This window comes from Mirounga angustirostris, unplaced genomic scaffold, assembly GCF_029215605.1.
Source record: "Mirounga angustirostris isolate CCGP_5_RB_7025 unplaced genomic scaffold, mMirAng1.0.hap1 SCAF_11, whole genome shotgun sequence".
Taxonomy (NCBI): domain Eukaryota; kingdom Metazoa; phylum Chordata; class Mammalia; order Carnivora; family Phocidae; genus Mirounga; species Mirounga angustirostris.
In genome coordinates this window covers 125,933,230-125,959,306 of record NW_026991719.1, presented here as the reverse complement: position 1 = coordinate 125,959,306, position 26,077 = coordinate 125,933,230, and the positions used below count along the sequence as shown (strand labels likewise).

The 26,077-nt window shown below is 49.6% G+C and overlaps 2 protein-coding genes across 2 annotated transcripts; one reads left to right on the top strand and one right to left on the bottom strand.

Annotated features, from left to right (window-relative positions):
* Positions 1-1,717: 1,717 nt before the first annotated feature.
* On the top strand, positions 1,718-12,203 carry TEX28 (testis expressed 28). Its single transcript, XM_045883706.2, has 4 exons — positions 1,718-1,812; positions 5,565-6,295; positions 11,061-11,196; positions 11,847-12,203. The coding sequence occupies exons 1-4, from the start codon at positions 1,801-1,803 to the stop codon at positions 12,201-12,203; spliced, it is 1,236 nt and encodes a 411-aa protein (XP_045739662.1). The 5' UTR covers positions 1,718-1,800.
* A 368-nt stretch (positions 12,204-12,571) lies between these two features.
* Positions 12,572-25,376, bottom strand: LOC123843094 (long-wave-sensitive opsin 1). The gene is made up of 6 exons (XM_045872210.1): positions 25,265-25,376; positions 20,552-20,848; positions 17,990-18,158; positions 16,765-16,930; positions 15,204-15,443; positions 12,572-12,772 (listed from the first exon to the last, which is right to left on the bottom strand). Exons 1-6 carry the CDS (start codon positions 25,374-25,376, stop codon positions 12,662-12,664), a joined length of 1,095 nt encoding a protein of 364 aa, XP_045728166.1. The 3' UTR covers positions 12,572-12,661.
* Positions 25,377-26,077: the final 701 nt, after the last annotated feature.

Here is a 26,077-nt window from a genome sequence, read left to right as displayed (position 1 = left end):
AGCAGGGAGCCCGATGCGGGGCTCGATCCCAGGACCCTGAGATCATGACCTGAGCCGAAGGCAGTTGCTTAACCGACTGAGCCACCCAGGCGCCCAATTTTGAGTTTTTAATGATACCTAGATCTAAATTCCACAGTAGAGCCAGTCTTTAACAAATTTTTATCTTCTCTATTTCCTACTTCCTTTATATTTTATTTTTTTAAAGATTTTATTTTTAAGCCATTTCTACGCCCAGTGTGTGGATCGAACTTACAACCCTGAGATCAAGAGTTGCATGCTGTATGGATTGAGCCAGCCAGGTGTCCCCTACTTGCTTTTTTAAAAAGATTTTACTTATTTATTTGACAGAGAGAGAGAGAGAGAGAGAGAGAGCGAGCGCGCACCACTAGGGGGAACGGCAGGCAGAGGGAGAGGGAAAAGCAGGCTCCTAGCTGAGCAAAGAGCCCGATGCGGGACTTGATCCCAGGAGGATCATGACCTGAGCTGAAGGCAGACGCTTAACCGACTGAGCCACCCAGGCGCCCCTAAATAAATTGTTTATAGTGCTATTTTTTATTTTTATATTTTAGGAATTATTGATTGGTTTTTTTCACTATAGAAGATGATAATGTAGCTATCTCTCACACAACCCCTCCAAATTCTTCTAATATGGTATGTAGTAATCTGGGTTAGATCATTGGTGTTCACATTATCAAGTCTATGGAAACACTGGTTATAATTGAGCCATCACTCTGACGACTTTTCTTTTCTCTCCCAGTGTTTTGTTTACCTTAGACTTAACGCTTGCCCACCCCCCCCCCCACATTGCTTGGTCTCTACTACTTTTCATTGGCCAGCACTTCCCCTATCTCATCTATATCTCCTCTCCAGCTGGCCAAAGATGCCCAGCATTCCATGCACTTCATTTCCTTGGAGTGCTCTCTCCTGGAGCCTTTTTAAAAAAAGATTTTAGGGGCGCCTGAGTGGCTCAGTTGTTAAGCGTCTGCCTTCGGCTCAGGTCATGATCCCAGGATCCTGGGATCGAGCCCCGCATCGGGCTCCCTGCTCTGCGGGAAGCCTGCTTCTCCCTCTCCCACTCCCCCTGCTTGTGTTCCCTCTCTCACTGTCTCTCTCTCTCTGTCAAATAAATAAATGAAATATTTAAAAAAAAAGATTTTATTTATTTATGAGAGAGAGGTGGGGGGGCACAGCAGAGGGATAAGAGGACAGCAGATTCCATGCTGAGCACCGAGCCAGACACGGGGCTTGATCCCAGGACCCTGAGATCATGACCTGAGCTGAAACCAAGAGTCAGACGCTTAACCGACTGAGCCACCCAGGCGCCCCTCTCCTGGAAACTTTTGACTTGCCCTCTAGCTGCCAGCCTGGGCACCACTTCCATCATTCCATCATCCTGGAGATTCTGTTTGCTTCCTTTTGACCTGTTTTATAGACGTTCTTAGGTTCCTCTCTGGTTTTAGTGGTGCTCCTTCTCTAGTAGCTTCCAGAGAAAGAATGAAGGCGAGGTAAAGGATTTCAGCTCTTTCATGTCTTTAGTCTAATCTCACAATAGGCAGTTTTGGTGTAGAATTCTAGGTTGGAAAATCATCCCCCCCCCCAAATTAGGAGGCATTACTTCATTGTTTTCTTGTTCCCCAGTGCTTTGCTGAAAAGTCTGAAGACATTGTCTTCCGATTATTTGAATATGACCTATTTTTTTTTCTCTCTGACAGCTTTTCTCTCAGCATATTGAAGATATTACTCAACTCTCTTCTGGATTTCATTGATGCCCCTAAGAAGTCAGCTTTCAGTCTGAAGGTCATGGTTTTAAAGGTAATTAGCTTTTTAAATCTGGCTGTTTTAAAAATCTCATGTCTAGGTGTGGGTCTATTTCTGTTTTCCTGTTTGGGATTTATTTGGCTTCTTGAATTTGTGAAGCTGTCTTTTGTCAGTCCTGGAAAGTTCTTTGTGATTCTCTCTTAAAATTTTGCCATTCCCTCATTTTGTTAGACTTTCTCATTCTATCTTCCATGCCTTCTGTTTTTCAATATTTTTTTCAAATTTTCTATTTGTTTGTACCTCTGTATTACAGTCTGGATGCTTTCTTGTTTTTGGATTTTCTTTATTCATTTGAGAGAGAGAGCATGCAGGGAGAGGGGCAGAGGGAGAGGGAGACAGAGGATCTCAAGCAGACTCCATGCTGAGCACAGAGCCTGATGCAGGGCTTGATCTCACAACCCTGAGATCATGACCGGAGTCAAAATCAAGAATTAGATGCTTAACCAACTGAGCCACCCAGGTGTCCCTGGATGCTTTTTTAGCTCTGTTTTACAATTTATTAATTCTCTCTCCAGCTATTTCTAATGTGTTATAAATCCACCTATTGACCATTTAAAAACTTTTATTTTATTTATTTATTTATTTTCTTTCTTTATTGGACAGAGAGAGAGTATAAGCAGGGAGAGCAGGGGAGGGAAAAGCAGGCTCCCCACTGAGCAGGGAGCCTGATGCGGGGCTCGATCCCAGGACCCTGGGACCATGACCTGAGCAGAAGGCAGATGCTTAACTGACTGAGCCACCCAGGTGCCCTAACCATTTAAAAACTTTTAAAAATGTGAAACTTGGCAGTTGTATATAAAGGCACAGAAAACATCAACATACATTTTAGGAAATAATGATAAGATGAACTTACTTGTAACTACTATTCGGGCCAAGCACCTTGGCCTCCACGTATGTCTCCCGATCAATTCCCCTTCTCCCAATTTAGTGGGAGTCACTATTCTGATGTTTATGCTACCAGTGCCCACACTTTTCTTTTCTTTTCTTTTTTTTTTAAAGATTTTATTTATTTGAGACAGAGAGAATGAGAGAGAGAGAGCACATGAGAGGGGGGAGGGTCAGAGGCAGAAGCAGGCTCCCTGCCGAGCAGGGAGCCCAATGTGGGACTCGATCCAGGGACTCCAGGATCATGACCTGAGCCGAAGGCAGTCGCCCAACCGAGCCACCCAGGCGCCCCACACTTTTCTTTATAGCTTTATTGTCTATTGTCCCTAAACAACATCATTTTGTTTTGTCTGCTTTTGAACTTTATATGAACGAAACCATGTAGAGTATAGATTTTTCTGTGTTTAGCTTCTTTTGTTCAACATTATGCTTATTCATTCATGTTTTCAAGGCTGTAGTTCATTTTCATTGCTGTATAGTAGTATATTGTTGAGTATTTTACAGTTCACTTGAACATTTTACTATTAATGGGCAGATGGGTTATTTCTAGTAGTTGGTTATTGGGAACATTAGTGTACCTGTTTCCCAAGGCTATACCTATTAATGCAATTGCTGGGCCATTTGTTATGCATGTCTTCAACTTTACAATTTACCAGTGCTTTTCCAAAGTGCTTGTACCAATTTGGTCTCCCACCTGGAGTGATTTAGAGTTCCTGTTGCTCCATATCCTTGCCAACATTTATTATTATTAGTCTAAATTTTGCCAATCTGCTAGGTGTATAATGGTATGACATTTTTTTAATCAAGGTATGATTTGCATACAATAAAATACACAGAACTAATCTATGTATTACAATATAATCACTCCTGATTTACCACCAGGAAATCCTTTGCAGACTGAAAATGGCTGTGAAGGCTCTTACAGTTAAAAAGTAGAAACAGAACGGAGGCTCCACCTGTTCTTTCTTTTTTTTTTTAAAGATTTTATTTATTTATTTGAGAGAGAGAGAATGAGAGAGAGCAAGCACATGAGAAGGGGGGAGGGTCAGAGGGAGAAGCAGACTCCCCGCCGAGCAGGGAGCCTGATGCGGGACTCGATCCAGGGACTCCAGGATCATGACCTGAGCCAAACGCAGTCGCTTAACCAACTGAGCCACCCAGGCGCCCCTGTTCTTTCTTTTTTAAAAAAGATTTTATTTTTTAATATAAAACAATACCACTTCCTACTGATTGTTTTTAAAGATTTAATTTATTTATTTGACAGAGAGAGACACAAAGAGAGAGGGGAACACAAGCAGGGAGAGTGGGAGAGGGAGAAGCAGGCTTTCCACCAAGCAGGGAGCCCGACGCGGGGCTCGATCCCAGGACCCTGACACCATGACCTGAGCCGAAGACAGACGCCCAACTGACTGAGCCACCCAGGCACCCCTGATTTTTTTGTTTTTAAAAACAGTTATTTTTCAGGGGCGCGTGGGTGGCTCAGTCGGGCGTCTGCCTTCAGCTCAGGTCATGATCTCAGGGTCCTGGGATTGAGGCCCAAGTCGGGCTCCCTGTCCAGGGGGGAACAGGGGAGCTTCTCCCTCTTCTCCCTCTGCCCCTCCTCTCACTGGCTCGCTCTCTATCTCTCTCAAATAAATAAATAAAAATCTTTTAAAAATAGTTATTTTTCAATAAATGTTTACATTCATTGGGGGAAAAAATAAAAGATTTTATTTTTAAGTAATCTTTACCCCCAACATGCGGCTCGAACTCCCAAACCCAAGATCAAGAGTTGCATGCTCCACCGACGGAGCCAGCCAGGCACTCCTCCACCTATTCTGACTTCACCTACCTCTCCTAGCTCATCACCATCCATTCTGCTCTGGTCCACTGTGTTCCAGCTATGCTCCTATGGGCATCTTTATTTTAGAGATGAGAAAATTGACCCTCCAAGTGGTTTATTAACTTGCCCATGCGAGAGACTCATTCATTTGCATTACAATAGACATTTTCACCCTTGACCATCAGCTCTATATGAACAAGGAATGTGTCTGGCTTCTGTACCACATGGTAAGCGTTGAGGAAATGTGTGTTGAATGAATGACTGAATGAAGGAATGAACCTTTCAGGATGCAAATCTCCTTGCCTACTTCTTCTATCTCCCTGGGAGTAGCAATATAAGAAACCGTATGGGTTGATGGGAATGCGCTTATTCCATACTTTACAAGAGTAGTTGTTTATGAAATGAGATTTAGGGGCGCCTGGTTGGCTCAGTTGTTAAGCGTCTGCCTTCGGCTCAGGTCGTGATCCCAGGGTCCTGGGATTGAGCCCCTCATAAAGCTCCCTGCTCAATGGGAAGCCTGCTTCTCCCTCTCCCACTCCCCCGGCTTGTATTCCCTCTCTCGTTGTCTCTCTCTCTCTGTCAAATAAATAAATAAAATCTTAAAAAAAAAAAAAAAGAAATGAGATTTATACCAATACAGTTAGTATTTCTTGGAAGAAAGGAAGTCCAAGAACAGACAGAACAGGTGTGGAGGGAGGATTCTAGCCATCTGGGGGTTCTAGTGAGGTACAGTCATAGAGCAAAAAGTCGTGCTGGGGATGCCTGGCTGGTTCAGTCGGAGGAGCGTGCGACTCTTGATCTGAGGGTTGTGACATCTAAAAAAAAAAAAGTCAGGTGCTGAAAAGAAGGGGAGAGGGGCCTGGAAGTTGAACTTAACCTCCCCGGCCTGTGCTGGGCCCATCTTGAATGCACAGATCTTGCATATGTAAGAATCTGTGCTTACGCCTAAGTATTTTTAGAGTGAGGCAATACCAAGTCCAGTTCTACTATTTGCAGCTCACCGAAGTACCTGTTAATGATTTCTTGTTTCCCACTGTAGGCAGAATACACCAAGAGCCCAAGCACAACCGTTCCCTCCAATGTTCCCTCATGCAGGTCCCTGTCACCCACTGAGGATGGCCCCAGTGGCCATTCCAGTCTCTCAGATGGGGAGTTGGCCCGGAACTTACAGGATAGCGTCAAGCACCGCATCCTCTACCTCTCCGAGCAGCTGAGAGTGGAGAAGGCCAGTCGGGATGAGAATACTGTGGGCTACCTCAAGCTGGTGTCCAAAGCCGACCGGCACCAGGCCCCCCACATCCGGCAGGCCTTCGAGAAGGTGAACCAGCGTGCCTCTGCCACCATTGACCAGATTGAGCGAAGGCTCCGTCATTGTCACCAGCAGCTGCAGGAGCTGGAGGAAGGCCGCAGGCCCAAGGGCTTAGTGCCGAAGGCAGAAAGCAGCCTGGACGAGTGCAAGCAGCCCAGCCAGAAGGCGCCGTCCGCAGAGCCTCCCAACCCAGGTGGGGAAGACAGCCTGTCCACCAGCCTGCCTGACATTGGAAGACACTTGCCCCTGGAGAGTCACTTCGCGGCCTCACAGCAAGGGAAGCCCTCAGAGACAAAGTGCGTGGCCCAGCAGCGAAACCTGCTGTTGCAGAAGATGAAGGAAGACCTGAAAGAAGTCAGGGAACTCCACCTTAGCCTCCAGGTGTCCTATGAAAGCCTAAAGGAGAAGCATCTGACGGACCTGCAGGTGTTACTGGAGTCCCTTCGGGAAGAGAAATGCAGGTGAGCTGGAGCCCCTTCTGCGGCCTTGGCTCTGGGGACAGCAGCCCCCAGGACTGTCTTCAGGAAAGTGAAGGGGAGCGAGGACATGGACTTGGAGGGTCAGGGGGAGGGAGAGGGGGGAGAAGCTGGTCAGTGTTTCTCTGGGCAACTGGGCCCCACAGTGGAGAGGGCTTATCCCCTGCTTGCTGTTGCACACCTGCCTGGATCCTCTGCTGGCAAATGAGGCCCCAGCTCAGGGCCCTGCCAGGTGGTCCCAGAAGCCATGGGCTCTGACTGGGGTGGTGAGAGGCAATTGCGGTGGTGGTGAGCCCAGCAGATGCCCCTCATCAGTCAGGGAGGGGTCCTGCATCTGCTAGAATAGCATAGTGTGGGAAGCAGGATATCTCACTGGCCATTGTCCCTTCACCTGTGCTCATAGTTGAGTTGGGGCCAAAGGTCCTGTATGCGATTTTTATTCTGAAAATGTTTGTCTTCTGGGGAATGCTTTCTCCCCACTGTATGGTGGGTCAATTGTATTTTCATCTAAGACAAGACTAGGGCCCACAAATAGGGGGAAAAAGGCATACTCAGTCTGTCAAAGGACCCTCACCATTCCTGTTTCGACCTTTTGTAGGGTCCTGCTGGCCTTCAGTGGTGCCATAGTCCCCCCCCTCCCCCAATGCCCACAGTCTGTTGCATCAGGTACTGCATTAGTTCTAATCTTCCCAACAGCCTGGCCGTGGAAGGAGAGATTCACTTAGGAACCAAGATTCTCAGTAAAGTAAGGACTTTGTGGTCCCTTAGTAACTCTGTGTATGGTGGGAGGGGGTGGGAAGGCACTTGGGAATCAATCCTCTTCTATTTTCACAGGGAAATGTTACCTACATTTACACTGCTTGAAAAATCCATAAAGGACAATTAAAAATATTACGGGGGGGGTGCGCTTGGGTGGGTGGCGCCATCGGTTAAGCATCCGACTCTCTGTTTCGGCTCAGGTCATGATCTCAGGGTCGTGGGATGGAGCCCTGCGTCAAGTTTCTCTCCCTCTCCTGCCCATCCTGCTCATGCTGTCTCTCTCTCTCTCTCTCTCTCTCAAATAATAAATAAATCTTTAAACAAATATTACGGGGCAACCCACTATCAAATAAGATAATGAATCAGAATTATAGGTCTCTTTTAGATGTGATTTTTTAAAAAAGATTTTATTAATTTATTTGACAGAGAGAGACACAGCAAGAGAGGGAACACAAGCAGGGGCAGTGGGAGAGGGAGAAGCAGGCTTTCCGCCGAGCAGGGAGCCTGATGCGGGGCTCCATCCCAGGACCCTGGGATCATGACCTGAGCCGATGGCAGCTGCTTAACGACTGAGCCACCCAGGCGCCCCTTGGATGTGATTTTTGTAGGACATGACAACTAAATCTAAAATGTTGGGACTCTTGGGGTGCCTGTTATGAACATTCTTTTTTTTTTTAATTTTATTTATTTATCTGACAGAGAGACAGCGAGAGGGGGAACACAAGCAGGGGGAGTGGGAGAGGGAGAAGCAGGCCTCCCGTGGAGCAGGGAACCCGATGCGGGGCTCGATCCCAGGACCCTGGAATCATGACCTGAGCCGAAGGCAGACGCTTAACTACTGAGCCACCCAGGCGCCCTACTATGAACATTCTTGCACACCAGCTTCTGGTGGTTGCCGGGCTCCTTAGCTTGTGGCCACATCACTCCAATCTTCAAGGGCAGTATCTTCACATCTCTCTCTGCTCTGTCTTCATATGGGCCTCTCCTCTGTGTGTAAAAGCTCCCTCTGCTTCCCTCCTATAAGGATGTGTGTGATTTCACATTTGCTCTGGAGGATCAACTCTGTCCCTGCCGCATTACCCCACCCTACCCATAGAGCTTGATCCCTCCTACATCTGTTTCTCCATCTCAGACCTTTCAAGTTGCAAGCCACTAGTTTCTAGCTCAGTTTGCTGAAAACCAATCTTCAGGTATGATCAAGAATATACTCTTCTTCAACAACAACAAAGTTTAGGACAATTTATATTGGCAAGGGCAGCTTTCACAGCTTTGGAAGATTTCGGGGGCATTTTGGTTGGCTGGTCATCATTTTGTCTTTGTAAGAGTGTTTTCTCTCTCTTTTAAAAAAAGATTTATTTATTTATTTTAGAGAGAGAGTGAGAATGTGGAGGGGAGGGGCAGAGGGAGAGGGGCAGAGGAAAAGGGAGAGAGAAACTTTAGCAGACTCTGCCCTAAGCACAGAGCCTGTGGGGCTTTTGGGGGCTTTGTGGGGCTTTGTGGGGCTTAATCTCACAACTCTGAGATCAGGACCTGAGCTGAAACCAAGAGCTGAACGCTCAACCGACTGTGCCACCCAGGTGCCCCTGTAAGGGCATTTTCTAGAGTGGTCCACTTGCCTCTGCAGCTGTAGGAGTGGGACAGAGAGGGGTCCTTGACTCAGGGAGGGACAGGGAGGAGAGTCAGCTGTACTGCAGGGCCAGAGACGAGGGGAGACTCCGAGAATATCCTTATGACTTAACATTTTCTTATTTGATAATCTATTCCAGAATGCATTTAAGAATACATTTGTAAATTCTTATAAATATATTAATGAAGAATCTATTCATTGACTTCATAACCGTGAAGAGTATATTCATGAATATGTACTTGAGCATAGCCAATATCTTGAACGTTCTGTCTGAATCCTTCATGTAAATGGAAAGACAGGCATGGGGAATGTCCTTTCAAGTGGACACCGTGCTGCCTCCCCCTCTCTGTGGGCATTGTTAGTCCACTCTCTTCTCTACGAGGAGTAGGGCAGGGACTAATGGACTATTCTTTGAAACACTGTCATGAACCAGCTCTTGACAAATTGGTTTTCAACAAATGATTGTTTAAGCCCATTAACTGCCTGGGGGACAACTCTATGTGGGTGTCAGTCAAGTCCCTGAAGCAGGACCCAACTGACCTCCTTGCCTCATATTCCCTGTCTGTGTGACATAACCGGTTATGTTCTCTGCATGCCAGAACCCCGTGATCTGATCGGCCGCACCCTCCATTACCCTGTTTTCCACAGGGTACCAGGCTTCAGCCATTCTGTGTCTCCAGGGCTCTCCGGTACCTTTCCACTTCTGCAGCGTCACCACCCACCCCGCACCCATGGGACAAGCCTTCCTTGGCTCTTCTCTAAATGACGACGCTAAAAGCCACATGGCCTCTGGCCTCCGGCCTGTCCTTCCTGGTGCTCAAATGAAGAACCTCAAAGTTTTTTTAAATTATGAAATATTCCAAACCCAGGGGGAAATGTAGAGGATAACATGATCAAGACCGTGTACCCACCCACAGGTTTTTCAAATCTTCACATTTACCATATTTGTTTCACATATTATTTTATTAAGAAGTAAAACTTTAGAAGGTTCACTTGAAGCTCTCACATCATCCCTTCCCAACCCCACCCTCCTTCCACCTACCTCACTAACCTCATTGGGCCCTTATCTTTTCCATGCATGTTTTTATGCTTTACAATTTATACACATAGCTGGTTAAATACATACTGGTTAGTGACGTTTTGTTTGTGTTTTTAAGAGGTTTACTGAGATATAAGTTACATGCCATAAAATGCACCATTTTAACTCTGTGTTTCAATGATCATTAGTAAATTTACTAAGTATACAACCATTGCCACAATTCATTTTTTGTTTTTGTTTTGTTTTGTTTTTAAGATTTTATTTATTTGTCAGAGAGAGAGAGAGAGCACAGGCAGGGGGAGCGGCAGGCAGAGGGAGAAGCAGGCTCCCCGCTGAGCGGGAAGCCCGATGAGGGGAGCCCAATGTGGGACTCACTCCCAGGATTCTAGGATCATGACCTGAGTGGAAGGCAGATGCTTAACCGAATGAGCTACCCAGGGATCCCTGTTTTTGTTTTAATAACAACTTTATTGAGATAGAATTCCCATCCCATAAAATTCACCCATTTACAATCAGTGGTTTTTAGTATATTCACATAGTTGTACAACCATCACCACTGTCTCATTCCAGAACATTGTCATCACTCCAAAAAGAAACACTGTCTCATGAGCAGTCACTCCCCACCCACTCCCCACACCCAGGCGCCAGGAACCACTCATCTGTTTCTGCCTCTATGGATTTGCCTATTCTGGACATTTCTCTTTTTTTAATATTTATTTATTTATTTATTTATTTATTTATTTATTTATTTATTTATTTATGAGAGAGAGAGAGAGCACGAGCAGGGACAGGGGCAGAGGGAGAGGGAGAAGCAGACGCCCCATCGAGCAGGGAGCCCGACTCAGGGTTCCATCTCAGGACGCCGGGATCATGACCTGAGCCAAAGGCAGATGCTTAACTGACTGAGCCACCCAGGCGCCCCTGGACATTTCATATAAATGGAATCATACAGTATGTGGTCTTTTGTGACTGCTCCATCCCTATAATCAGTGGACTTTTATGGAATAACTACTGCTTGCCAAACACTGGTGCTGGGAATTTATATGGAATTTAATAGCAGGCATGGACAATTCAGAGTTTTCTTTCTACAACTTTTAGTCTATGGCTAGTTTTATAAAGCTGTCGTGAAAGAGTAACTGTCTATGAAGTACACCTGTGTATCAGTGTGGGTGTGGCTGCTGTGCATCTGAGGCCGACCTGGAGGAGGAGACGGGAGGAAGGAGCAATCTGAACCCAACTATAGTCTTGACATAGGGCTGCTCACCACCAGCACAACCTCTGGGCAGGGGACTCAGGGGAGGATTACTTTCTCTTTTGCTTCCAAGACAAGCGCTGATGGAAGAACAGGTGAATGAGCACCTGCAGGGGCACCTGGATGAGATTTACCACCTCAAACTGACTCTGGCATGCACGGAGGAGAAAATGGCCTATCTGTCCTATGAGAGAGCCAAGGAGATATGGGTGAGAACCTCATGTTGGGGGGGGCGGGCGGTAGCTTTTAAAGAAATGACCAGTGAGAAGGATATAGGGATGAGAGAAGCAAAGGATGAGCAGGTGCATTCTGATACCCCTGCAAACTAAGGAAAGAGGGTTCAGTTGCAACTCACACATTTGCTTTAGAGCGAGTGGCATCTATTTCTCTGTTCATGCAGCACTCCCGCCCCACCCCCTGCCCTGATCCAGTTGAGCTGACCTGGGAATTTGGGCTCTGCGGTTCTCATACTTGGGGGTGCTTCAGAGCCACCTGAGGGGGTGGTGATGAGTCATCAGCAGCTTCTGATGGTGCGGGGAGCTCCCTCTGTGAGGCCCTGCTTTTGACCCTCGGTTAGCAAGCACAGCTGAAGGGTTTCCCTTACCTGTAATGGTTAGTCTCACTCTCTTCCACACCCTTAGACCCTACTCCTGTCCTTGGTGAGCTCTCGCATAGCCAGGTTCTCAGTCTTAGGCCACACTGGATGTTACTGAGACAGGACAGGGCCCTTAGCATGTAAGTGCTCTAGTTTCTTGCCTTCCCTCCTAAATCTTCAGCTCACCAACATTTGCTGGGTACCTCATAGGAACTCAGGTAAGTGACTGCACTTCATGAGGGTGTGTGTTCTTGTCATGTGCAGGAGGTCATGGAGACTTTCAAGAACCGTATATCTAAGCTTGAAACTCTACAGCAAGTGACACAACTGGAGAGGATGGAGAACTTCAGGATCCGTCCACAGAAGTTTATGTTCCGATTCGTGAGCCTGCTCCTCACACTGGCCACCATCTTCTTGGTCTTCATCTCCACCGTGTGCGCCTGCCCCTTGCTGCTGGTGAATTCCCGCCTGCGCGCATGCACCACACTCATGCTGATTGGCCTTGGGGCCCTGGCCTGGCAAAAGTGGCATGCCATCCCTGCCACAGACTGGCAGGCCTGGGTCCCGTCCAGATGGAGACTGTATTCCAAGGACTCCAAGCCTCTATCAGACGGGACTTAAAGGGCCTGGGTTTGCTAGCTCATGCTGCTTCCTGGGTGTCAAGGGCATCCAGCCAGCCCTACCTAGATAGTGACTTCTCAGCTCTCCCTTTCTGATTCCATCACCACCAGCCCACCTTGCACTTCTCTTCCAGGTGATCCTTCCATACCATCTGCAGACACAAAGCTTGGAAAATATTAAAGTGTCTGAAGCTGATCTGGGAACTTGGGCTCTGCAGTTCTGTCCCCCTCATGCCCTCTTGTGACCCAGTGACCAGACCCTCAGAGGCTCAGGGGTCCCCAGGCTGCAGTGGTAGCTTCTATGACTTTGTTGTTTTTGGCAAAGAGAAACTACATTTCTTTCACAGGGATGGAGAAGAAGAGGCAGTGGGGGGGGGGTGGCCAAAGTGCTGGTGTGGGGACAGGGGTTATGTTTTCTGGTGGGAAGCAGACCTTTTTGTTGTCATGGCTGGGAGAGACTCATGCAGGTGACACTGAAGACACAGATGAGGCCTCTGTTTTGGAGGCGCTGGAGAGTTCAGAGCTATCGTCCACCTTCTTCCCAAAAAGCTGTAAGATGCAGTTTCGAAACTGGCAGGACAGAAAGTGTTACTCAACAGAGCAGAAAGGACGAATGTACTCTGCTAAAGGTCATTCTTGGGGAATTCTGAGGAAGGTATTCATTAATGACTTAATGAATGACTTAACCCCTTCTCTGCTACTATTCAGAATCCTATACGGAGAATAGGGGAAGCCTGAGGTTATTACTTGCACGTGGGGACAGTCTATTCCTGACTATTCATTCATCTAAGTAATCTAATTTAGAATCTGATGGTGACTATTGTGGGTCAAATTGTGACACTGCCCCCCCCGCAACCAAAGCTATGTTTGAGTCCTAACCCCTAGAGCCTGTGAATGTGATCTTATTTGGAAATAGAGTCTTTGTGGATGTGATTAAGATGTACATTACCATGAGGTCATGCTAGAATAGAGTGGGCCCCAATCCAGTGACTGGCATCATTATAAGAAGGGAATTTGGACACAGACTCAAAGAGAAGGTCACATGGAGGTGAAGGCAGATATCAGGGTGACTTGTCTACAAGCCAAAGAATACCAAGGATTACTGGCTACCACCAGAAGCCAGGAGAGAGGCAGGGAATAGATTCACCCTCAGAGCCCTCAGAAGAAACCAACATTGCCCACACCTTGATCTTGGACTTCTGTCCTCCAAAACTGGGTGAGAATAGATTTCTGTTGGTTTAAGCCCCCCAGTTTGTGGTACTTTGTTATGGTAGTCTCGGGAAACTTGTACAGTAACCAAAGATGATGCCAGCTAAGGGGCCCATGCATAGGGTGACCCATCCCCAGAATGTCTGGGAAGAGACTCAGAGGCATTTTAGTGAAAAAGAATGTGATCGTCATCTTGTTTCTATTCCACAAGGACTAGGTAGATAACAGTCTAGCCACTACCTCATGTCTTTAACCAAGAGAATCTTCCAGCACCAAGAGGGCTCCAGTCTTTGCTGCTTAGCCCTAAAGAGATCTAGAATGTATTCATTTCTCAAATTATGTCTCATATCATCACTGAGCTAACCACAATGTCTTAAGAATGCAGACCAGAGGCATCTCTTGTATATTCTTGACTACCTCCAGCTCCCTCCAACATCAAAACTCTCACAAATAAAACACATAATTATTGAAATCAATAACACAAGAAATGGGCCAAATAGCAGAATTGACTTAACTGAGGAATTCATTTGACATCTATCTACTGAGCACCCACTCTGTGCCAGACTGTGTCCCAGAGGGATCAGCAGTGGAGAAAAAGAGTAACATTCTCTGTCCTCATGGAGCTCCATTACAGAAAATTCTCTCAGAATGCAGCAGGAAGGGATGACAATGTGGAAAGGGTGAAAGCAAAGTTTGAAAGCCTGGAGGGGTCCAGAAGTACAGATGTCTTATCTGGGAGAAGGAGTTCTGGAAGGGGAGGATGGAAAGACTCAAGTAAACACAGTACAAGGCAAGATAGCTTAGGGTTCCATAAACAAGAACCAGATCTAACAAGAGACCCATGTGAAAGCCAGGAAATAGGAGCCAGGGATAGAACTACGATCAAGGTATTGAGGTGCCAACAATGGAGTCCTGGGGAATCAACTGCAGTACTGGTCCTACTAAATACCTGAACATTACCCAAAGAGTGTGTGCTTAATGAACTCTACAGAGAGTCAGGGCAAGGCGAGAGGGAGTGAGCCATGGGGCAACTGTTAAATGGAGGAGCAGAGAAGAGCTAGTTGGAAGGAATGGGGACTGGGTCTGGTGCAATGCAAGGCCCCTGCGAAGGTGGTATTTCTGGCCCATGGACCTTTCTGGTCACCATTAATTCACACATCCACAGCTGTGCCTTAATGAAGTAGATTTGATGGATTCAAGGAAGAATAAGGCAAATTATGCTTGGAAGATGATGAACCTCAGTGGTCACCTGTAACCTTCCGAGAGGTCTAGGAGTCCTGGGCGATTTGCTGCTGAGGTTCGATATGCCAGCCCATGACGGCTACCATGTGGCAAGGCCTTGGGCAAGACCACAGCATGTTCCCCTGAACTAACCCATAAAGTCACAAAAGCCACATATCAGTGTAGCCAAGAAGGGCCTCTTAAAGGGTTTAAAGATGGATAGATGAAAATTAAGAGGAGAGTTGTGCCTATAAAAGCAAAATGGGCACAGGTAGGGTAAATGTAGACATGTTCAGGCATCCCCTGGGTGTTCGAGCTCCAGGGTAGCCCTGAGGCCAACAGAACGGAAGAGTAGCAACATACAGGATGCACTGTGGAGCTGCCCACCCTCAGGTCAAGGCTCTGAAAGGATCCAGAGGGAGGGCTCGCTGAGCTTTCATGTGCTGAGCCTTCCCTGGTCGTTGTCCTGGAGGTCATTAACAGGTTCCCCCGGACATGATTTCAGGTGGGAGCCATCACTGGGCTCTTCTGCAGTCTTTTTCTAGTTTGTCCTGCCAACGATGTGACTTACCTGCCGGTTCATAAAGACATAGATAATGGGGTTGTAGATAGTGGCACTTTTGGCAAAGTAGGCTGGCAGAGCGGCCACCAGAGGGTGGAAGGCGTAGCCAGGGTGGGCAGCGGCGAAGCATGCAAAGAAGGTGTAGGGGCCCCAGCAGACGCAGAACGCGAAGACCATGACTGCCACCATGCGTGTCACCTCCTTCTCTGCCTTCTGGGTGGACTCAGAGTCTTTCTGCTGCTTTGCCACCTGGGGGAGACAGAGATTCATGCCCGGGGACAGTGAGTGGGCGGGTCCCTCTGGGCTCTTTATCCCAGGGGACTCTGTTGCTATCGCTTGGGCAGTGAGTCAGGGAGAAGGCAAGAGACAGGTGGCCCGGGGATGGGGAGTCATGGCGAGAGGAGATGGGCCCACCCGGGCCAGTCAGCAGCCAGCTCCCACCCGCGTGAGTCGGCAGCCTGGCTTAGGCTGCACTGGGCTGGCCCTGAGGGAGCTTGTGTAGGTTTTGAGGTGGCGCACAGCTGGCCCTAGAGAAGACGGCCTTGAGCCAGGGCCTTCCAAGCTCTTGGCTTAGCTTGGCTAAGCCACATATAAGGAGTTTGGGAAGGAGCTAAGGAGGCCATCCTTAGCACCACCTGGTCCCTTATCAGTGTGTCCCCTCCAGTGCTCAGGTCTGAGGGGCTGAGCAGGAGGAGACCCAGAGGCTGGACACTGCTTGCTGTTAGCCCAGAGCTAACATGGCTCAAGCAATGGTTGGATACCTGCGGGAGCCAGCTAGGTTGCTTCCGATCCTTGACCGTCAATGGGGTTGGGGGAGGAAGCGGGGCAGGGGGCACATCACAGGCTGCAGGCAGGGAGTTTGTGGCCTTCACTCTAGAAAGAGCTTATGAGCACTTGTTGATCTGATTGTGGGCACAAGCAAGTTCATATCAGAAAGGCACCACCCCAAAGGGCCTTCTACCAACTGTGCCAAGCAGGATCTCAACAGGAACAGATGGCGCATCCTGATCAAACTAATTGTAGGTGAGTTGGCTGACAAGGGGACAACTTATGTACGGTGTTCTTCCTCTTCTGCCTCACTCTGATTGCCTACGTAGGGGGTAGGGGGTGGCTGCAGACAGGATCAACTTCCCAGTGAGGAGAGTGGAGAGCGGGTCTTGGGGACAGATGGCACATGCAAATCCACTCCTTGGCCTGCCCCAACAGCCCCGTGAAGGGGACAGGGTCACTCTGGTGGCAGTCTCTCAAAACCACCTTTTGATGCGCAGGTTTCACTTGCGGGTCTGGCTGTCTTTCCACCCAGGGGAGAACTGTCCTGGGTCAGGGAAGAAATGCAGCTCTGCTCCCTTATTGGGCCCCACATGAAGGGCGGGGGACAGTCCCTTCCCATCTTGTAGGGGCAAGGACAAGGGAGCCAGGGCTGTAGTGGCAGTTCCAAAGGAATTGCAGGACTCATGTGTGGTCTGAGGGCAGGAGAGAGGACTGGGTGATCCTTTGTGCCAGCCTCGACGTCCCTGGCCCTCATGATCCTGCCAGGCAAGGGTGAAGCCAGGAGGGTTTGGGGGCTTACTGCTCGGATGGCCAGCCACACTTGGAGGTAGCAGAGTATGATGACACCAAGTGGGATGATGCAGCACGTGGTCATGAGGACGATCATGTAAGACTGCACCCCAGGGTACGAGCTGCCACTGAACACGTCCGGGCCACACGATGTCTTCAGGCCATGGGGCCAGTACCTGCAGAGAAGGGCTGGCAGCCTGTCCTGATGTAGGCATGGCAACACAAGACCCCTCAGGCCAGGCACACCACTGACCTGGGCTGGAGGATTGTTGGTTTTGTTTTTTTTTTTTAAAGCTCTATCCATTTATTTTAGAGAAGGGGGAGGGGCAGAGGGAAAGGGAGAGAGAGAATGCTCAAGCAGACTCCCCGCTGAGCACGAAGCTCAACATGGGGCTCCATCCCAGGACCCCGAGACCACGACCTGACCTGAAATCAAGAGTCGGCCACTCAATGGACTGAGCCACCCAGGCACCCCAGGATTGTTTGGTTTTTAAAATCACAATGAAATTCACATTACATGAATTAACCATTTTTGAAGTGAACAATTCACTTCAAAGTGAAGTGAATTTAGTACGTAGAGCATTTAGTACGTTCACAATGTTGTGCAACCACCTCTATCTACTTCCCCAATACCTTCATCGCCCCCAAAGGAAACCCTTGGGTAGAATTTTGGTAAACCTTTGTCCATTTTTAGGTCTCATAGCCCCTTCTTTTTTTTTATTGTGGTAAAATACACATAACACCTGAGCCCCCAAAGAAGCGGCCTGGCCAAGACACAAATGACCTATTATAGGCCCTGCTGTACATACAACCCAAGCAGCCTCTGAAAGGGAGGCCCCTCAGAATGTGCTAGAAAGAGGCCTGGGGCAGAGTGGCTTAGAGGGCCCTGCTTTCGCTTACAGCTATTCCCAAGGGTTGAGCTTGTCACCTTTCTCTGTGGGCTCCCATGAGCAGCTCACGCTTAGGGGAAACAGACTGTTCCAGAGGCTCAAAGACGACAGGGGCCCATTTCCATGTTGCAGCCAGGCAGATTTATACATTCGTAGACACTGCACCCTCAAAGGGGTCACAGGGAGAGTTGGGTCCATATTCACTTTACTCATGGGGTCACAGAGGCCCAGAAACAGGAAGCAATTTGCCCCAAGGTCACAAATGGAATCGGGAGTCTGACCCTCCCCACCAGCCTTCACCCTCTGCCCTAAATGACCTGCCTTCCTGCATGCTGGCATCCTTACCTGCTCCAGCCAAAGATGGGGGGGGCTGTCCACAGAGCAGACCAGACCCAGGAAAAGGCAATGCCCACGATGGCTAGTTTTGCATCAAATCTCACGTTGCCAAAAGGCTTGCAGACTACCATCCACCTCTCCCAGGAAATGATGGCCAGGGACCAGAGACCCGTGATCCCTGCAGGGGAGAGCAGGCAGATGAGGGCTTTGAGCCTCCAATGTCACTCCTTCCATCCAGACCAGCCGACAGTTTTCAAGATCAAGAGGTTCCTCCCCACCTACCTGAAACACCTAATTCTCCCCAAAAGTGTATTCAGGTCCAGGGGGCAGTGGGTCTCTTGGTCAATTCCTCGAACACCCTCTTTTCCCCATTCTTTCCTCTTGGGCCTGATTCCTAGCTCTCTTTCAGTTGGCCACCAGCCTTTCTTCGAATGCCGACATGCCTCCCAATGGCCATGCCCACACCCACATGACCACACTGAGGTGCTGTGGTCCCAGCCAAGGGCAAGGAAACAGGACCTGCGTCTTGTGACCTGTGCCCCCTTCTGCCAGTATGCACACTTGTTTAAGTTTCCAGATTTCCCACCACCGCCCACCATCTGGCAGGTGGAGACGGTGTCTTCCTGTCCTGCTTACACACTGGAGGTCTGTGGGCAGAATTCAGGGCTCCATGAACTGGGGCAGGAAAAAGACAGCTTTGTTTCCAGTAACCTCTAATGGACACTGGGCATTTCCTTCCGTTATTAGCACGGTGGCATTAGCAGTGCCTGGGACTTGGTCACTTTCCAGAGGTGGCAGACATTTCCCAATATCACTGTATTCCTTACCATTTTGAAATTTCAGTGGCTGTCGGCCAGATCCAGTTATCTGATACTTTAATAAAGAACGGTATCATTAATACTTCCAAACAATACATTTACTAATAATTTTAACGAAGGACTATGCCACTAATTAATATTTAATACTTTGATTACTATATTTCAGTATCATCTCTGTTGACTTGAAAACAGACCTCAAGCAGATGCAGAGGCGAGTGGGGAATCCTGACAGAACCAGAGACAGATTTGAGTGGACATGAAGGTACACAGAGCACTTGGACTTGGGGGATAGATTTTCTCTGCCCAACCTTCCCTGGTCACTCCTACTCTGTACCTTTGGGAGAGTGCTGGACCATCATCTGTAAAATGAGAGGCAGTTAGATACGGGGGGACAGTGTCCACTCCTGTCCCGTGGGCTTCATGTTGGCACCTACCTCATAGGGTTATGAGAGAGGCCAATACGTTCATTTAAATCTTGCCCCCAAGTCCTGCCCCCATTTTACAGATGAGAAAATGGAGGAGCGGTGTGGTAAAGAAATTCAGTGTTATTCACAGCACTCGTAATTCAAATCTGGGGCCAGGGTCCCCCTTCCTTCACCAGGCCCTCACCATCCTAGTGTCTTTTTTTTTTCTCTTCCTAATGTCCACCTCCTCAGAATGTGGATTGGAGATTAGTTTAGGTAGCAATTAGACAAACCCAAGTTAGATGTGGGAACTAAGGACCCAGGAATGGTGACCAGATCGTTCTGGGAAACTTTTCAAACGGAAGAGCAGCTGCGAGCCTCCGCGGGTGTGACAGCCGAGGGCCTAGAGACCCAGGCTGCGTGTGCGGAGCGCCATGGCCCTAGGCTCCTTGTCTTCTTGGATGGACGCTGCAACCCTCAGCCCTCTGTTTTTTCATGGGAGGCCTGGCGCAAGAGCTCCCGGAGGGGATCTCAGCCTCATCGGGCCTGCCTGTCCTCCCCTTCCTTGTGGGCCCCAGAGAAAGAAACCTGGCCTCATGGCAACCCTCCCCCCTCATCTGGAGCCCCCTGTGTGACAGACCCAGCTCTTGCTCCAGCCTCCTCGCCACTCCTGCTCACTCAGCCTCACTCTGTCAAGCGCCAACCACACCCGGCTCTCCCTGACTGCCTCGCCCCAGCTCAAGATTCAGGTCCTCCCTTGTCTCCTCCAGGTGCTCTGAGTGAACTGATGGTGCCATGTGGTCACCATTTGGGGTAGGGACCCCTCTTGCCAGGGGACTTGGGACTACCTCCGGGCAGGGATCCTGTACTTCTGGTGCCCAGCACATGGGTTCTTCTCTGCCAATGTTGGCCTGAATAGAGCCAAGGCCCACAGAGATATTAGTGATGGGCATGGGGAAAGGGATCTGGGATCTAGTTTCAATATCCCAAAAGCTCTCATGGGAAGTGCTTCTTTCCCTGGAAAAATCCAACACAGATGAGCTGAAGGGGCACACATCCCTGATTGGAATGGAAATTCTGTTTGGGGTGACCAGAGCCCTTCCCTCCCACATGGTTCTGGGATTACCTGGTACTATATCTGCCCTGTCTCAGGGCAGGCACTCAGCACACCTACTTGTTGGACTACAACCACCCCCCCCACCCCATGATGACCCCAGCCTTGTTTCCCCTGCAGGTCTGTCTCCCTTCAAATGTGTACCGTGGGCACACCTGGGGGGTTGCTGTGTGAGTGTGTCCTTCACACCCAGCGGGCTGGGTCTTCCCCAAGCCTGGGCCCTGGGCTGGCTTACCACACAAGGAGACAGTGTAGCCCTCCACGACACACAGAGGGTGGCCCAGCACAAAGTAGCCATGGATCTGGTTCACAATGCTGATGGTGCTGGCAATGATGGTCTCTGCCAGGTCAGCAACTGCCAAGTTCACCAGGATCCAGTTCAGGGGGTGACGCAACTTCTTGAACCTCATGGTGGCGGCCAGCACAAGCCCATTAGTGAAAACAGATGCAATGACCACAAAGATCATCCAGATGCTGGTGAGGTGGTACACCCATCTGGGAGCGATGTGGTAATTGGGACCTTCGAAGGCACCTAGGATCAGGAGGTACAGAGTGGGGGAGGAGCTGGGCATCAGTGTTACCCAACTGCACGGCTATGCCCAGCCCACCCCTCCCTGCCTTGTCAGAGCCTTCCGCCAATCGTCCTGCCCTCCTGCCCGCTACCTTTGCCTCTGCAGTCAGCCTTTTCCCTTTAGCTTTGCCTGTCTGCAAACAACCTTCCTTCCATCCGTTCCTCAGGCCAGGGGCCATGGCCTGCTGGACACCTTGACCTTAACAAAGTAGAACTCCTCATCATCTATGCCAGGCATCACTCCCCCATCTGATTTGCCACCCCCAGTATGTGGGTCAGCCCTCTGGGGTGCCATTGGCAGGCTTCTGCTCCCGTGAGGGCTCCATGTCTCTCTGTTGTTGGATCTTTGCTCACATTCTCCTGCACCTGGGTCCACTTCTCTTCTGTACCATAAAGCCCAGCTCCGATGCCCTTGTCCTCTGGAAGGCTTTCCAGATTCCTCAGTTGAGCGTCAACTCGACCCCTCGGGACTACCATCTCCACACAACTCTAAAGAGATGTTGGAGTCCTAACCCCCAGTACCTGTGAATGGAACCTTATCTGGAGACAGGGTCTGCCCAGAGGTAATCAAGTTATAATGAGGTCATTAGGGTGGGCCCTCATCCAATAGGACTGTGTCCCTATAAAAGGGGGTCATTTGGACACAGAGACAGGCACACAGGGAGAAGGCCATGTGAGGAGGAAGGCGGAGATCCGGGTGATGCTTCCACAAGCCAAGGAACACCACACATGGCCAGTCACCACCAGAAACTAGAGGAGAGACCTGGAGCAGATTGTCCCTCAGAGTCGCCAGGAGGAGCCAACCCTGCCCACACCTGGACCTTGGGCTTCTGTCCTGGTCTGTGATGGAAGGAATTTCTCCTGTTGTTTGAGCCACGTGGTGTGTGGGGCTTTGTCGTGGCAGCCCTAGGAAATGCACACAGAACGAAAAGGAGAGCTAATTCCCGTTTATTACAACACAGTAGCTCCGCATGTCTGTCTTGGAAGGACCTTTTTCACCACCATCACTTTTGGCAGAATACTTGAAGGGGTTGTAAGCCATGTAACAAAGCTGTACAGCACCTAGGAAAGCATCCACGCAGAGTCCCCAACTCAAACTAGTTTTAGAGAAGTAGGGCTTTCTTGGGTCCCCTGGCTAGAAGGGATGGGGTAGATCTTGCCCCCCCAGCACAGCTGGCCCCCACAGCACCCACGATGTTCCAGTACTCTGTGCATGAGCCTCCTTTGCCCCTTTCACAGGGAGCTCCTGGAAACCCATCCACGATATCTGCAACCATGCTAGGCACGGGCTCCCTGGGACCAGACCTCTGAGTACTGAAGGCCTGCATGGTACTGGTTTCTATGCAGAAGGAGGCAGAGGGAAACAATGGAGCTGCTGATAGACTGGAGAACAGAGACTCCCCCCCCCCCCATTGCCAACAGATCTTCCCCGGGAACTACAGCGCATTAGTTTGAGAACAGCAGCTGGAACTGGGAGGTGTTTGGAACACTCCGGCCTTGGGATAATTTCAAAATGAGGCAGCCAGAGCATCCTTCCCGACAGCTCATGGAGTCCAGATTGGGCAGGGCAGGGACAAGAGGGACAGGGCAGTGCGTGGTGGGGGAGGGGAGAGGAGTGTTCTGAATGCGGGAGGTCACAGAGGACGGTCCTCTAGCAGTGCAAGCAGAGCAGATGTCTCGGCCTGCCCCTCCCTCCTGAAATCTCCAGGACAAATTTCGTATAAGTACCACGCGCTAACCGATTGCGCCACTGGAGCTCCTCCAGGACAAATTTTGTACAGAAATGCGTATCTCAGTTTACTCCCAGGCGAAGGTGTTCTAAAGAATATTCGGCGGGGAGGGAATTGGGTGTGGGGGCAGGCAAGGAAACAAGATTTCCTTGAATATACCTTGTTCTCTAGATTTTAATTTGGAATCTTGTAAATATTTTATTATATAATTTAAAATCAACGTTAAATTTTATTTTTATTTTTATTTTATTTATTTATTTATTTATTTTTTAAAAGATTTTATTTACTTGTCAGAGAGAGAGACAGAACACAAGCAGGGGGAGAGGCAGGCAGAGGGAGAAGCAGGCTCCCCGCCGAGCAAGGAGCCTGATGTGGGACTCGATCCCAGTCTGGGATCGTGACCTGAGCCGAAGGCAGCGGCTTAACCGACTGAGCCACCCAGGCGTCCCTAAAATCAACGTTAAATTTTAAAAAGCAATCCCGGAAAATCAAAAATAAGACAAACGAAACTAAATGCATATCCACTCAGAGGCATAATCACATAGAGAGGGACTGTTCTAAGGGTCTTGAAAAGACACTAGCTTGACTACTCGGACCTAAGGCTAAAAAGACCTGTCCAACTGTTAAGTTTTGGGTAATCATGTTGTTGATGGTAGTGTTGGTGTCCTTATTCTGAGACCATTGTGAGTGTGTTTGAGATCAAGCAAATGAGTAATTAAATGATATTCTAATTCTTCTACCCAAAGCCCTTGCGAACAGGATTCCTAGTGGGAGAAAAGGAGACACAGAGGTCAAACCCAATTGGCTCCACTGGGAAACCAAGTCATTACTTTGCAATGGGAGCAATAAAAGGAAAGACGAGGCATTTCTCCTGCCTTTCCCATACACACTGTGCCCCTGGGGAACCCAAAAGTAGATGAGGGCATGTTTCTCTCTATCAAAGTACGCTAGCTAATAGATGAAGATGGGGTATGGAAGCCAGAATGTCACCATTTTGCAATCCCCAGTGGTTTAATGGGTCCGGGCATCGAGCTTCAGCAGCTGCCAACACCCCAGAGAAAGGGACACCCTCTTAATGGAGAGGTCTTGCCAAATACCCAGCAGATCCAACTGACCTCTAAGCAGATCTTCAGATCAACTACCAATTTACACAAACATAATGACAAACGAGGTGGGAGGGGCGTGGGAAGCTACACATGGGAAACCATCAGCAAAGTCTGAAGTGGATGAGTCCAGGGACAAACGACTCATTTTCTTCAACAAATAAATTACAAGGAGATAGAGGGGGAACCTCTAAATTCAAAGAGGATGAAAAGAGAACGAACAGTCTGAACCTGTGGACCTTATTGGAGCCCTGATTCAAGCAAAGGGAAAAAAATGTATGACCTTTTTTTCAATTCTGACTAGGAGATCTGATGATATCAAGGCAATGTTACCTTATGGGTGTGGCAATGGCACTATGGCTATGTTTTTAAAGAGTCCTTTCCCCTTTGAGGTGCATCCTGAAGATTTACAGAGGCAATGATGTGATGCCTTAGATCTGCTTCCAGAAATCAGGAGGGGTGCGTGGAAGCAGTTATAGATGAAATAAGTGACGGATACCCAGGGGCTCGTTACATGCTTCCCTCCACTTCGGTAGATACTTGAATTTTGGAAAAAAAAGAAAAAAAAGTACAAAAAGGAATCTCAGGCATCCATGAAGTCCTATGGCCCTCCAGGGAGAGCACTGTTGCATCTCCATCGAGGACAGTCTGGGACACGGACAATCAGGTCAGAGCAAACTTCAGGGTTCTTAATTAGTTTGGCCTGGGAACCCTGGCCATCAAGGAGCTGGTATGGCTTCTGGAAACCAGGGCACGTGAGACATTCTTGAAGGAACAGATGGGCTTTGGTTTGGAGGAGGGACTGGGGAAGGGGGGCCAGGGGCTGGGGGTCACCAGTGTCCTCAGCTCTTCGCAGGGCTTGCATGCAAAGCTTTTGGACTGCCCCCCCACCCCACCCAGGGCATAACTCAGGCCGCCTCAGCAGAGGAAAAACTGCCCTGGGAGCCAAGCGAACCTCCTCCCCAAGAATGCACAGCCAAAGGCTGCTGGCCCCAGCTGCACAGTTGGACAAGATGACCACTACCGTCTCTTCCCACCCTAAAGTTGAAGAAGTCACTCACCCTCCTCCGGGCCAGCTGCCCAGCCTCCCGCTCCTGCCGTTTGCCTCCTTTTGGCTTCAGGAGATGCAAAAATGAGTCAGACCCGGCTTCTTCCCCAGGAAGCTCAGGGCAGTGCAGCCAGGTAGATACACCAGAACTGAATGTAATGAGTGCTCACTAGCAGCCTGGGGCCACAAGAAAATAGTTAATGAACGTCCCTGGGACAGGGATTCTCAAAAGGTCTGGGAAGCCTATGTGGTTTGAAAATGCATGTTCCATATTATGGTGTCCTTTTATATTCAGAAAGCTCCCCCCCCATTTCATGTCGTCATAAAGACTAAGGGAGAAGACCATCTCAGCTGACCATGATGTGCAGAAGAGAAGTCTCCCGAGTGGGGTGGGTGGCCAGCGGGCCCCTACCCCCGTGTGGCCACTCAGGCCTGGTGTCCCTGGAGGGCGGCTCCAGCCAGTGTGACCCAGCCTTCACAGTGCCCGCTCGCTCACCTCTGGTGGCATTGCTGTTGGTGTAGGTGAAGATGCTCGCCTGGGTGCTGTCCTCATAGCCGGGCTGCGGCCGCCCGTCCACAAGCCTTTGGGGGCCCCACCGCTGGGTCATGGCTCCAGAAAGCCCTGTCCCCAATGCCTGCCAGCCCTGGGGCTGCCTGGGGGTCATGGCGCTTTATACCAGCCTGAGGGATCAGCCCAGGCTTCCTCACCTTAAAAGCCCCCGAACCCTTCCCCACCTGATCTCTTAATTGGGCCCGGGACTTACACCTCCTCCTCCCCCACCCCTTGCCTCCTAGCTCCTAAGATGAGCCTGTGAGGGCGGCTCAGAAGGATTTTCTGGGAGCCCAACTCGGAGCCCCCAGCTTGCCAAGGTGGGCCCTCCCCCATGTTGACATGCCCTTTCCTCCCTACTGTCCTGACCTCGCTCTTAGGTCAGCTGGACCCAAGGGTCAAGATTTCCAGATTGGGGTGTGGGTTAGGGAAGCAGCCCAAAGCCCAGATCTGCCTTTCCCACCCAGTTCTCCCCAAAGCCCTGGGAGGTGGAGGGGGAGGCCAGGAGGCTTTGCAGGGCTGAGGCCTGGAAGTGGAGCCTCCCCGCGGGTAGATCCAAATGGATGCAAGTTGTACTGGTGGGGGTCCTCCCCACAGAAGGGAAAGGCAGGCGTGGGGCGGGGCAGGGCGGGGGGAGACTCCACTGCGCATCTCGCTTTCCGCTCCCGGCTCCCCCTTGCTCCCCATGAGCTACAGCTCCTACGGTCACCAGGGTGCTCATCCGGGCCCTCCCGGCAGCCTTCCCGCAGCTCCTGAAGG